Source organism: Callorhinus ursinus, unplaced genomic scaffold (assembly GCF_003265705.2).
Source record: "Callorhinus ursinus isolate GAN/ISIS: 27379988/994484 unplaced genomic scaffold, GSC_fseal_2.0 scaffold8, whole genome shotgun sequence".
In the NCBI taxonomy this organism is placed as follows: Eukaryota; Metazoa; Chordata; class Mammalia; order Carnivora; family Otariidae; genus Callorhinus; species Callorhinus ursinus.
The window spans coordinates 45274088-45286952 of NW_027397070.1; the positions used below are offsets into that span (position 1 = coordinate 45274088).

General features: G+C 37.9%; 1 protein-coding gene across 2 annotated transcripts in view; it reads left to right on the plus strand.

The window, feature by feature from the left end:
- The window catches only part of RBM25 (RNA binding motif protein 25), a 54774-nt gene extending 47394 nt beyond the window's left edge, over window positions 1-7380 (plus strand). For both annotated transcript variants that reach the window (XM_073895481.1, XM_025869720.2), the window contains 3 exons: window positions 243-341; window positions 1590-1637; window positions 5802-7380. In XM_073895481.1, the coding sequence (XP_073751582.1) occupies window positions 243-341; window positions 1590-1637; window positions 5802-5894 (240 nt within the window). In that variant the 3' untranslated portion in view covers window positions 5895-7380. The remainder of the gene's footprint in view (window positions 1-242; window positions 342-1589; window positions 1638-5801) is intronic.
- Window positions 7381-12865: the final 5485 nt, after the last annotated feature.

The window sequence follows — 12865 nt, forward strand, 5'->3', positions numbered from 1 at the left end:
CGATAATGTGGCTGGCTTCTTGACCTGCCAAGGAATTTAGGTAAATGATTGGGGAAATTCTTGGTGGTACTTGAAGTCTTCATCAATTAGAAGCAAGTAATTGTAGCTTGATATATAACCTGTCTTCATTCAACTTGTAAATGAGAGCATACTATATTTTAGTTTTAAGAAAAATTGTGAGGCTATAGACTTCGTAGTAAATATAATAAAAAGTTATTTAATAACAATGCTTTATTTTGCAGATATTGATGGAACGACGGATTAGACCATGGATTAATAAGAAAATTATAGAATACATAGGTGAAGAAGAAGCTACATTAGTTGATTTTGTTTGTTCTAAGGTTAGTCTTTTACTCCCTTCTTCCCCAACTTTTTTTTTTTTTTTTAAGATTTATTTATTTGACAGAGAGAGACACAACGAGGGAGGGAACACAAGCAGGGGGAGTGGGAGAGGGAGAAGCAGGCTTCCCTCTGAGCAGGGATCCCGATGCAGGGCTCGATCCCAGGACCCCCTGGATCATGATCTGAGCCACAGGCAGACACTTAACAACTGAGCCACCCAGGTGCCCCGATCCGCAACATTTTTTTATACTTCAAAATATTAAGACACTTTCTAAAATAAAAAATCTTGCAAAGCCAAGTCTATGGTAGTTTAGTTTCAGTTATTAAGAGATTTCATGTCTACTTAACTCCACTTTATTTCAGACCCCTACGCCATATTCTTTCATTTCAGAGGGTCAAGGAGGACAGATTTATTGACTGCTGCCAAGTTTGCGCTCTCCCTGCCCCTGGGAATGTGTTGCCACCCCCACGGCTTAATGGTTAGAATGCTGCTGAAGTACAGTTGAGGGGGTATTTGTGGAGACAGCTGATAGCTTATCTCATGAATTTGTCAGTCATCCATCCTTTGGAAGAAGAGCAAAATAGTTTCTTTCATAGTATAATAATAGTTGTTTTTATTAATTAATTTGCTGTGGGCCAGGCTTTGTTCTTGGCAGGTACTGTGTTAAGCATTTTATAGAATGTTATGTTCTTTAAACCTCCCAACAACCTTAGCAAGTATAAATTACTCTTATTCCCATTTTATACATGTAGAAATTGAGGTCAGGGGAGATTGTCTTGACCATAGTCCCATAATAAGTAAGCGCTAAGTGCTCTTAACCACCAAGGTGTACCACATCCTTCCATTGTCTCCTGAAGGCAAAGTCTTATCTTTAGTAAGTTATAGTAGAAGCACTGTATATCTGTAAAGGAATAATTGCATTTTAAGGAAATGCTTATTTTTCCACCATTACTGCTCTTTTAGCTTTAGGAATAGCAAATTTAGGCTGCCCTCTCCACTTGTAATTATTGTAGCATTGGAATTTGTAACTCTGGATTTGAATTAGAACACGTAGTATAGTGATTAAGATCCCAGGTTGTCGTAAACTTCTATTGAAGAGAGTGGGATTCTGGGAATTAAGAAATTTATAGAATGTTTCTTCAGCCACAAGAAATTCCCATATTAGTTTGAGGGTACTTTAAAATTTTTTGACTATATTGCTAATTTTTTATTTATTTTCAAAATGACAGTTATGTGTTTCTTTTAGGTTATGGCTCATAGTTCACCTCAGAGCATTTTAGATGACGTTGCCATGGTAAGTCAGAAATTTAGTGTTGTTAATATTCTAATTAATATCTGTAAACAAACTAAACTTCTGTTTTTGATTAATTTTTTACCTGTGTTGGTTCCAGAACCTTTCTTTTTAGAAGCCCCAATTAAAATGTGAATCTGCACTAAAAGAGGTGAAAAGCACTCACATCAAGGTGTCCTTAGACAAAACTAACACTTTTTCCTTCCCCCACCTTTGGTGTTTGTATGTATAAATACAAATTCTGGATCTATTCATACATTTCGAAAACATTAAGTGCTTACTAGGTTGAACATGGTGCTAGAAGCATGAAAAGGTGGAACATCTGTCCTTAAAGAAGTAGCAGGGAGACAGGTATGCTAATACTGATACTGTAATATACTTGCAATCATGGGGATATAACAAACAAAAAGATGTGGGGGCCCAGGAGATGGAGCATCTGATGGTACAGATGGCAGTTAGGAAAGGAATCACAAGAGTTAACCATCTAAACTGAGACTTGAGGAGACTTGTATAACCTTGTCACTTGGACAGTTATCCATTGGTTAGCAGTAAACATCAAATCCCCATTTGCATTTAATTTGGATATTAGAGTCGAGTCAGTGGTTCCATTTATCTAATGTGATTTTGGGAGAAAAGGAAGGAGGGAGAGAATTGGCTGTAGAGTGAGAGTGGTTGAGTGGGCTGTGAACTCCAAGCTAGGAAGAGAAGGCGGTAACATCGGAATAGAGCTGGTGGTTATGTGAAACGGGCTGGTTGTTCCACTGAAGCTGTGGGAGGTGTGTTGAAAAGAGTGGTTATAGTGAGACAGTAGAACGTTTAAGAACAAGTGGTGGATTGGTCCAGACGATGGTGAGGTGCATATGTGGCCATGGGAGAGAGTTTCTGGGGTAGAGCTGATGTCGTTAGACTATAAGTGAACTTTCCACTTGGGTCATACACATAGAAATTGAAACTTCTGTGTGTTGGGACAGGGATTGCAGAGAAATATGGGAACCAATAGCCAGAGTGCTCATCTATTGTGGGTAGAAGACTAGGTGTTTGCTAGATAGTTGCTGTTGGGGTGGAAGGGTAGTGTAATGAGATCTCACGAATCTTAATGGAGATACTGTTCACAAAGAGAAACTAGAAAGATCTAGCAGCTTCCCCTCCTGTGAGATTAAGGCTTTGAAAGTAAGGAACTTCCTGAGTAGGCTACAGGAGTGTCTCAGGGTCTTTCAGGGACAGAAGTTTTCAGTTCAGGTAAATAGATGAAAAAAAAAAAACTAATTGAAGTTGAGGGTGGTTAGTATAAAGAGTAATGGAGGGCAGAGTGGGAAGGCGAGTCAGGGAGGAAGAAGTGTTGAGCATGTTGTAAGATGACAGGTGCCCTGGAGAGCTTGCATTTCCCACTGCAGTTGTCAGGGAGGGGCATAGTGGGGTACCTAAACAACGGGAGCTCCTAGGTCGAGATATTTTGTGTCCAGGCACTATATGATGTCTAAAGCCAGGGAACATTAATTTTCTGCTGCCGAGCCAGGCTGATGCAGCTGTTGTTTAGAATTTCTGATAAAGTATTTGTGAAAGGTTTGTTGACTTCATAATGCTGAGCCTCAGATGAAAGGAGAAATGTGAATAGATCCTTGTCCTTGGGGATAGAATTTGAACTTCCCTGACCTTCCCATATGTTTAAAAGGTTATCCTTGGGGCCGAGAGAGGGTTTTATAGTTGGGCCTGAGTTAGGGAATTAAAAAACAAACAAACAAACAAAACCCCAGTGTTCTAGTATTTGGCTTTGGCAGAGTTGCAATTTCTGTCAGTGAAGATGTCACGTGTCAGTGTTAATCCATTTTGATCTCTTGAAATATTTTGGTATTTGGAGTATAATGAGACTTTTACTGGTTAATTACTTATATTTTAATTTTCTGGCTCATTGTTGATCAGAGTGGGAGGAAGCCACTCAATTGGCTAGTTTTGTCAACTAGTTCTATCAAAAGCTTACCTTCTAAATATTTCTTGACTAAATGAGATTGAATTTTTAGTTCAAGTAGTACTTTGCTCTTATTAAAAATCTGACATTTTCTTTTTTTTCTTTTAAGATTTTATTTATTTGACAGAGAGAGACACAACGAGAGAGGGAACACAAGCAGGGGGAGTGGGAGAGGGAGAAGCGGGCTTCCCGTGGAGCAGGGAGCCTGGTGCGGGGGTCGATCCCAGGACCCTAGGATCATGATCTGAGCCGAAGGCAGATGCTTAACAGCTGAGCCACCCAGGCGCCCCAGATCTGACATTTTCTTAAAAAAAGAAATCTTGACTTTTTCAAACTGTACCTTTCTTCATTTTACATTAATTAACTTTGGTTGTATTTTGTGCCTAGATCTATTTATTTCCAAGGTAACAATGTTCACATTAATTAGTGTTGCAGCATAGTTTTCTCAAACTGCTGGTCAAGTCTGGCTCGTAGAAGTCTGAGTAAAAGTTCTTTAATTATTTGTCATTGTTGAGAAATTTAGGGAAGTTTATCAAAAAAAAAAAAGAAAAGAGAAGAAAATCAGATTTTTCTGGCTTCTTTTAGGTACTTACTGATCACTTAGATACCAGACACTCTTCAAAACACTTTGTACCTGTTAACTCTTTTAATTCCCACAGTAGAACAGTATCATGTAGTTAATATTTCCTCCATTTTACAGATGAGAGAACTGAGGTTCATTGTGGCTAAGTGACTCAGCCAAGGACACATACCTGATAAGAGGTAGAAGTGGGATTTGAACCCACATAGTCTGGCTAGAGATCCAGTTTGCTTAACTGCCCCCCCTTTAAAGATTATTTATTCATTTAAGAGAGAGAGAGCACAAGCAGGGGGAACAGGAGAGGGAGAAGCAGACTCCCCGCTGAGCAGGGAGCCTGATGTGGGGCTCGATTCCAGGACCCTGGGATCATGACCTGGGCCAAAAGCAGATGCTTAACCGATTGATTGAGCTACCCATGCGCCCCTGGTTTGCTTACCTCCTAACTTAAACTGCTGCTCCAGAGACCTGGCAACATTAGGCCACATTCCATCATGGCAGGGATACCCTGTAGCTCAGTCATAGCTGCTTCCTGTAGAAGGAAACATGCTTTTCCATTTTACCTCACTGTAACCCTGGTATAGAGGCCCAAATCTGCATGTAGGGTGAGGGCAGGAGTAGGGGGTCGATAAAATGCCCCTACCTCATAAGTAGATAGGAAGATAATTTGATTTATTAATTTTCCAAGGGGAAAATTTATTCAGTAGTCTTGTGTCCTTTTTGGTGATGATAGTGTTCACGTACTGTTTACTGTATCCTAGATGCAATATTAAATGCTTTACATATATTCTCATTTATTTTATTTTTATTTTTTTAAAGATTTATTTATTTGACAGAGTCACAGCGAGAGAGGGAACACAAGCAGGGGGAGCGGGAGAGGGAGAAGCAGGCTTCCCGCTGAGCAGGGAGCCCGATGTGGGGCTCAATCCCAGGACCGTGGGATCATGACCTTGAGCCAAAGGCAGACGCTTAACAACTGAGCCACCCAGGCGCCCCTACATATGTTCTCATTTAATATTTAATTCTGTGTTACATAATAAGGACTTGATAAGTGTTATGATTTTAAGGCTGTTTTGGGGGTAGATAAGATACTCGGTTGTATAACTAGTTCTGCCTAAATTACTATGTTTTTTATAACAAACATACTTTCTTTAGGAAATAGTTTAGTATTGCGGTGTATTTGGTAAGCCATGGAATTTTGCTGAATGCATTTCTCCCCCACACCCTTTTTTGTAATTTATATTTACTGAATATATTTCTCACACTAGACCAATTTATTTCAGGTCATTTTATTGAAAGTAAATGCTTGTCAATATATGAAGCCTTTTAAAATGCCAGTCACGGGACACCTGGGTGGCTCAGTCATTAAGCATCTGCCTTCAGCTCAGGTCATGATCCTGGGGTCCTGGGATCAAGTCCTGCATCAGGCTCTTTGCTCAGTGGGGAGCCTGCTTCTCCCTCTGCCTGCCGCTCCCCCTGCTTGGGCTCTGTCTCTCTCTCTCTGACAAATAAATAAGACCTTTAACAACAATAAAAAAAATAAGAAAATACTAGTCACTGTTGGGATATGCTGATGATTGTTACTGGGGGTTTTTTTTTTGAGTTTTTTCTTTTTCTTTTCTAGGTACTTGATGAAGAAGCAGAAGTTTTTATAGTCAAAATGTGGAGATTATTGATATATGAAACAGAAGCCAAGAAAATTGGTCTTGTGAAGTAAAACTCTTTTTACCTTTAGAGTTCTGTTTCAATTTTCTTCTTCTTTCCCACCTTTCAGAGGACTTTGGCTTTTTCTTTGTCTTCAAAGACATTTGTGAGATCTGTAATTTTTTTTTTAATGTAGAAAATGTGAATTTTTTTGTCCTCTAATTTGTTGATGCCCTGTGTACTCCCTTGGTTGTAAAGACATCTGAATCCTGCCTTGGTTCTCTTTATACTCACCAGGTACAGATTACTGGTATGTTTTATAAGCCGCAGCTACTGTATACAGCCTATCTGATATAATCTTGTTCTGCTGATTTATTTCTTGTAAATATTAAAATGACTCCCCAATTCTTTTGCAGAATTGCACTTAATGTTGAACTGTACTGTACAGGACCCTACATGAATGATTTTAATTGAAAGAATACCCATCATACCTATTACCCTTCCCACCCCTTGATCAAAAATGGCAAGCCCTCCTGAAGGCATGGAATTTAAAATTAGAGTGCTAAGATTAGCAGACAGTCCATTCCCACTGTATCTCTGTATGAATGTGTTCGTGTGAATGTATGTATAAATGTCTGTTACCTAATTTTCTTTGGAGGGTTCCTTTAAACATTTCCTTATTGAAGAGTAGAATTGTAAAGGAAACGTGGTATTGTGCCAACCCAAATGTCTGGGATAATTAGGTTATTAGTCTCCCAGAGCATGGTATTCTCTTGTGGCAAGCAACAGTCTGGTGAATGGAATGGGGCTTTCCTGTTGATAGCTGGCTGCTTCAGCCCTTCTTTTTTAAGGGAGTGTGAATCATAATGGTTTTCCCGTTAATTTCATTGTTCAGAAATGAGGCAGATCCTTAGATTCTGGAGAGCTTTATTTGATGCATTTTTGCACTAATTGGTCCTTAGCTTTATTTTGGTGTACTCTTTTGTTTAAAAAGAAAAACCTTAATCTGAAAAGCATAAATGAAAAAAATCATTTAAAAAAGTAAAATTAGGCAATACAGACTTAGAAAGTTTGAAAAAAATACAGTAGGAATTCAGAATGGCAATTTGCAGTTTACATCTTATTTTTAAGGATAAAGTAAATCATTTAAGGCTGTTACCACTAATTTTTTGTTTTCACTTTTGTTTTTAAAGGGTTTATATCTCGTGAGTGTATATGTATGCATACACCTCTTTTACCTCTGCTCATCAATGTTTAAAAATATACTGATGTCTTAGAGACACACATGGAGCTTTCTTTATTGTAGAACAGAACTTCACCAGGGAGCAAAATTACCTGAAAATGTAACAGGTTTTAGGTGCAGTTATTCCCATCTCTGAGTATTTATTTAAAAGAAAGACAGTGTGGGGGAGGGGGGTTGTTAAAAAGCGTAACTGAGCTTGAGTTACAGATTTTTTTTTTTACATCTTAAAAGGAATTTGAAACACTGTTCTTAACATTGGACCATGAGGTGGTTCCATTATGTAAATATTTCCTATATTAAAACTGTATATATTTGATCTTGGGGACCCATTCTTTCAGAGTCTTGTTAAATAAATGACATGTTGTAATTGTGCAGTGCATACTAGAAACATAACTTGGAAATATAGGCTGAATTTTTGATGGACTTGATTTTTATGAGTATTTGTAACAAAGGTCAAAAAGGCCATTTACTTACTTTGGGTTAATCATACATTTGTGGAGAATACCCCCTTTTAGTATTCTATCATTTTTAAGTTCTGGCCTCTCGGGAAAACAAAGTTCATGCTCCTTGCCAACTGTAAATTTATTTACTAGCCTTTTCTCAAATTGACACCCCCGGCCTTCTCCTCTCCGCCCCCCCCGCCCAAGCTTCATATGTTCAAGCAGTTTATTATTCCTCTGTCTTCTCTTACTTTATTAATGCTTCTAAGGCACCATCTTAGGTTTTTATTTAGCCAACATTAGCATGAAGGTTTATTCAGGTAGATTTAATTTCCCTTGCTTTTGTCTTCTCCAGCTCTTTATTTATCTTAAAGGGCCCTTATCTGGAAGTCTTGAGGGCACATACCATATACTGCATCACACCTCCAGTGAGATTTGTGTCCAGATCTCAAATTCCTACATTAACATTTTTGCAGCAGAACAGAAATCATCAGAGCCCCTGGGTTAAAGACCATTTATAATAGTTTCATATCAGCTCAAGACGGGTTTTGCTACTAAACTTAAAATTTTAAGGTTTTCAAGTTTCTTGTTTTTCAGATTTGCATATAAAGAACTGGACATGTATAAACTGGCATATTCTAATGTCTGGGGGAATACACATAAGAACATTTCCAATAAATTGCTTGAGCTTTCTGGGTTGTCTTTACCGTTTGCCCATAGATTAATTTCAGTTTGGAAATCTTAATCTGTATTGCCCATTCAAGTTGTTAAAAAATTATATGAAAGTCTTGAGAATCATTGCCTTTTTTTTTTCTCCCTAAGGTTTTATTTATTTGAGAGAGAGCAGGAGCAGGGGGAGGGGCAGAAGGAGAGGGAGAAGCAGACACCCTACTGAGCTTGGGGCTCCATCCCACGACTCTGAGATCAGGACTTGAGCCCACTTAACTGACTGAGCCACATAGGTGGCCCTTGAGAATCATTCTTGATCTAGCAGTTAGAAAATGAATATGCTTTTTCCTCATTTGACCTTAGAAATAATTTTAAATATGTATATTTGTTTACAGGAAGAAAGATAAGTTGAAGTTCTTCTAAAACTTTAATGTGTACCTGAATCACCTGCAGGATCTTGTTAAAATGTAGACTGATTTGGTAGGGATAGGGTGGGGCTGGAAATTTTGCATTGCTGACCAGCTTCCAGGTGATGCGAATGCTAACTGATCCGAGCACTGACTACACTTCAGTGAAGGTATGTGCTCAGTACAGGTTTCCTATGTTATCCCAAAAGTTGAGTGTCCCTGTGAAACGTTCTGAAAGCCAAAATGGCATAAAGCAAAGAAGCAGTAACCATTAATTTATATGGAAATTTTGTTTGAGTAATCCCTCACCGAAAAATAATCTCTCAGATTTACCTGATACCACATCTTGCTCACAGGTGCACAAAATAAATCGAGCTGTAAAGCACAGATGCTCACAGAGACAGTTCAAAGCTGTGGTGGCTCGCGCTGACTGCAGTCCCTGGGGCAAGGGACTTGCTGGCGTCACTCTCGATGCACGGGCTGTGTGCTGCTTGTATAAGGACTTGCTGCAAAACAAGCTATTTTCGCTGTATTTCACCTTTTTTCGTAAAAGTGAAAATCCTCTTCAGATTTCTTTTGATTAGCAAAAACCAGGTGCTACTGGAGGATTTTCATAAAAGTGGAGTAACTTCTGAAAAGCCAGGGGAACCTGTACTAGTATTTTATCCCAACAGACTACACAAATGCAGCTTAATTTTCTTTTTAAGTAGATTATAAAGAGAAAAACATTTTTTGAGACAAATAGATGCATATTATTTATGTTCATGAACATAAAGTAGTCTTCCAAAAAAGGTGCCTGAGAACAACCCTAATATTCCAGGCTTTATTCCCAACCAGTCCCAGAGCATTTTCTCCTTAGAGAACTCTGTTTTTACTTCCTCTGATTCTTCTCATAGCACTTGTGTATGTAGTAGAGGCGAATGATGACTTTGTGGAGTGCTGTTCGGGTACTAATCAGGCACGAATGCTAGATATGGTGGACAAACGGAGAAACAGCTTGAGAGTCAAATTGAACTAAACCACTTATGTTTTCTTCTTACATATGAAGTAAGGAAGTTACAATGTTAATAAGTAGTGTGTATATGAGGCTTATTTACCCTTTTTCTGATGAGCTCTATAAATGTTTCCACTGGTAACACAAAAACTGAAAGGTTTTATGTCAAAATGGTTACGGATATTTTCGGGTTATATTTCAGCTGCCTTTTAACAATCCGAAATTGAGAATAGTATTTAGCTCAGCAAAAGATGGTGAAATTGATTTCTGAATGCTCTGGATATAAAGGGTATGAGAAAGAATCCAAATAGGCAAAGAAACAGTCAGTCTAGGTGTCAGGAAGAAAACTGGGAAATTAATATATATATATTTCAAACCCAGGAACTATTACTGTAACATTCATACCATAGACCAAAGTAAGCTTATAATTTTTTTTGATAAATGGTAGATTTTTTGAAATGTGATTGTGTTGAATTATTGAAATAATTTATTTACATGAATGCTTATTACATTTTCATCTTTATTTGACAGAATTTTAGCCTTTGATTTTATCACTTGTCTCATATGAAGGCCACATTAGGAATAGCAATCTAAAATGCCCAGGAATGAAAGATAATTTCTATAAGCAAAAGTAAAAATTCTTTTCAAGCCATGTTGGTTTCATTAAATGACACTCCCAAGTATGCCTACTGTGCCACATCCCATAGTAGTTGGATTTATGACCTAGTTTCTCATGCCCAGAGTGGTAGCTGAATTGTTAACAGGTATTCCTTGTTTTTTTGTGTATAATTTATATTTAGCCATTGAAGCACAGTTAATATGTGGCTAAAAGCACAGTTAATATGTAGCATTCATGTTAAATGGTAGGTAGAGTGATAGACATAAGATTTCTCTAGTAGCTGACCGTCTAATGATGGTGGAGAAAGAATGAGAGGAATACTAATAGACATAAAGTACTGTACCAACTATCAAACTTGATGAGCTAACTTCACAGTCAAGAGGGAAAGGACAGTAGGAAGATTCTAAACAGGGGTAGTAATATGTAGAAGGGAACTTAGAGGTCACATAGTTTACCCAAAACAGATGACAGATTGGTGTCTGGAGGCCTATATATAGCATTCTAATTCATGGTCCGGATCTGTGCTACCTAAGGTTTTAAATTTGTTAATTTTGAAACTCAGTTCTTTAATCACACTAGTGTATTTCAAGTGTTTGAAAGTCATGTGACTAAAAAAATCCAGTTTTTTGTTACAATATAGGTCAAGTGCTCTATAGCCATATATATAGCCAGTGGCTAGCAAAACTATATGGACATTGCAGATTATAGAATATCATTGCGATTGGGGCACCTGGCTGGCTCAGTCGGTAGAACATGCAACTCGATCTCAGGGTTGTAAATTCAAGTCCCACGTTGGGTATAGAGATTACTTAAAAATCTTAAAAACAAACAAACATGGTTTCAGAAAGCTATATTGGACAGGTCTGGTCTAGATGTTGCTATCAATCCAAGGGGAGAGGGAAATGCTTGTTAATAAAATTAGTCCACAGGAAGCATTTTTATAAATCTTTATTGAAGCAAAAATTATTAGGTGTGAATTTAAAAATAGTGCTAAAGAACTATTTTTCCTGTTTTTTTTTTATATAACAAAAGGAAAAACTAGTGAACACTTTACATTGTAGGATCCAAAAACTCTGAAGGTTCATTTCTTTCCTGTCAATTAAAAAATAGTAGTAAATACACCCTACTGAAGAATTGGATTGTTACTATAGGTGAAAAAGCTATAAAAGTTTCATTTTTAAGTATTTTATTGAGGCACATTTTTTAAAAAGGGGGGGCCGAAATTCTTGATTAAGGAGGAAATTAGAATTTAATAAAATACTGACAAACACAGAACTGAAGGCTAAAAATACAAGATAACTAATGCTTTATCTTAATCAGGTCCAAGTCTAAAGAGATAATCCTAGCAAAGAATAAGAACGATGTGAGAGCTGTTAAGATAGTGGCCAAGCACCAAGCTCTGATGACAATATTGTCATATTTCAATTCTTTATTCCCATAAGAAACAGGGCAGTGACATTGTGTATAAAATAAAGGCAGGGGCACCTGGCTGGCTCAGTTGATTGAGCCTGTGACTCTTGGTCTCAGGGGGTTGTGAGTTCAAGCCCCACGTTGAGCGTAGAGTTTAATTAAAAAAAGAAAAAGAAAGGCAAACTGCTTTTACGGGAGAAGTGTTGAGTTGCATTGCCTTGGAATCAATGGTGTAAATAACTGGCCTTCGTTCCCTGATTGACCAGGTCTTGACTTCACATACTTAGTGACCAGTAACTGCGCTGGCCTTAGTCTCTGACAGCCTCTCTCCCCCAAGTGGTTCTAACAGGTCTGGCACTCTGGATTTCCCATCTGCTTCATCTTTCACCACTTATTATTGGTTTTTGCCACCATTTATTTTGTTTTGTTTCTCCATTCCTGCTCCCAAGTACCAAACACTTTTGGGAAAATATAAATGCACCACTGCAGATATTTTGGACCTTCAGTGCTATATATCTCAATTGTTTTACTGAACTCCAGCTCCTTTCCACACGCATTCCAGCTTTTCTTGTTTTTGATCCTACACGGCTGTATAGTAGTTGTGAAAAAAATATTCGCTGAATGAGTAAAAGTCCTTTGATATCCCCCCCTCAGCAAGTAAGTCTCAAATTTAACAAAACCTTAACTTTAAAAATGTCATTAGGCATATTCTCCAGTTCTAGCTTTCCAGTTAATAATGACATGCATCTTAAACCTTTGCTTTCTATAGTTAATGATAACTCCATCCATCCTATCTAGAAAACCTCCCCCACTCCACTGGCTCTGGTTTCTAACTTGCAGTTTCTTGATCCTTGCTGAAGTATTTCCTTATCTTCATTCTTCAGTCTGGACTAAGTGTTAAAGAACACAAAAACTTAACCTTGGATCGTATCTCCTTTCTACTACACTATTGAGATTCCACAAAGAGTAGCTTATAGTTACATGTGCCTTCCAAATGCCTCTAGTCTCAAATGTTTGTATCATCATTCCACTGATGACTGGTGATGGCCTAACGGAGACTCTGTGACCTTGTGAGAGGCTCTACCCTATCTCTTAACACCATGGACATCTGCTGTTTGGTGTCTAGGATATTACTTCTGCCCTGTCCTACCCTATGTCTTTGCTGGCTCTTCCTCAGCAAATCCTAGGTATTTGTATTTTAATTAAAAATTAAAAAAAATTTTTTTTAAGATTTATTTATGGGGTGCCTGGGTGGCTCAGTC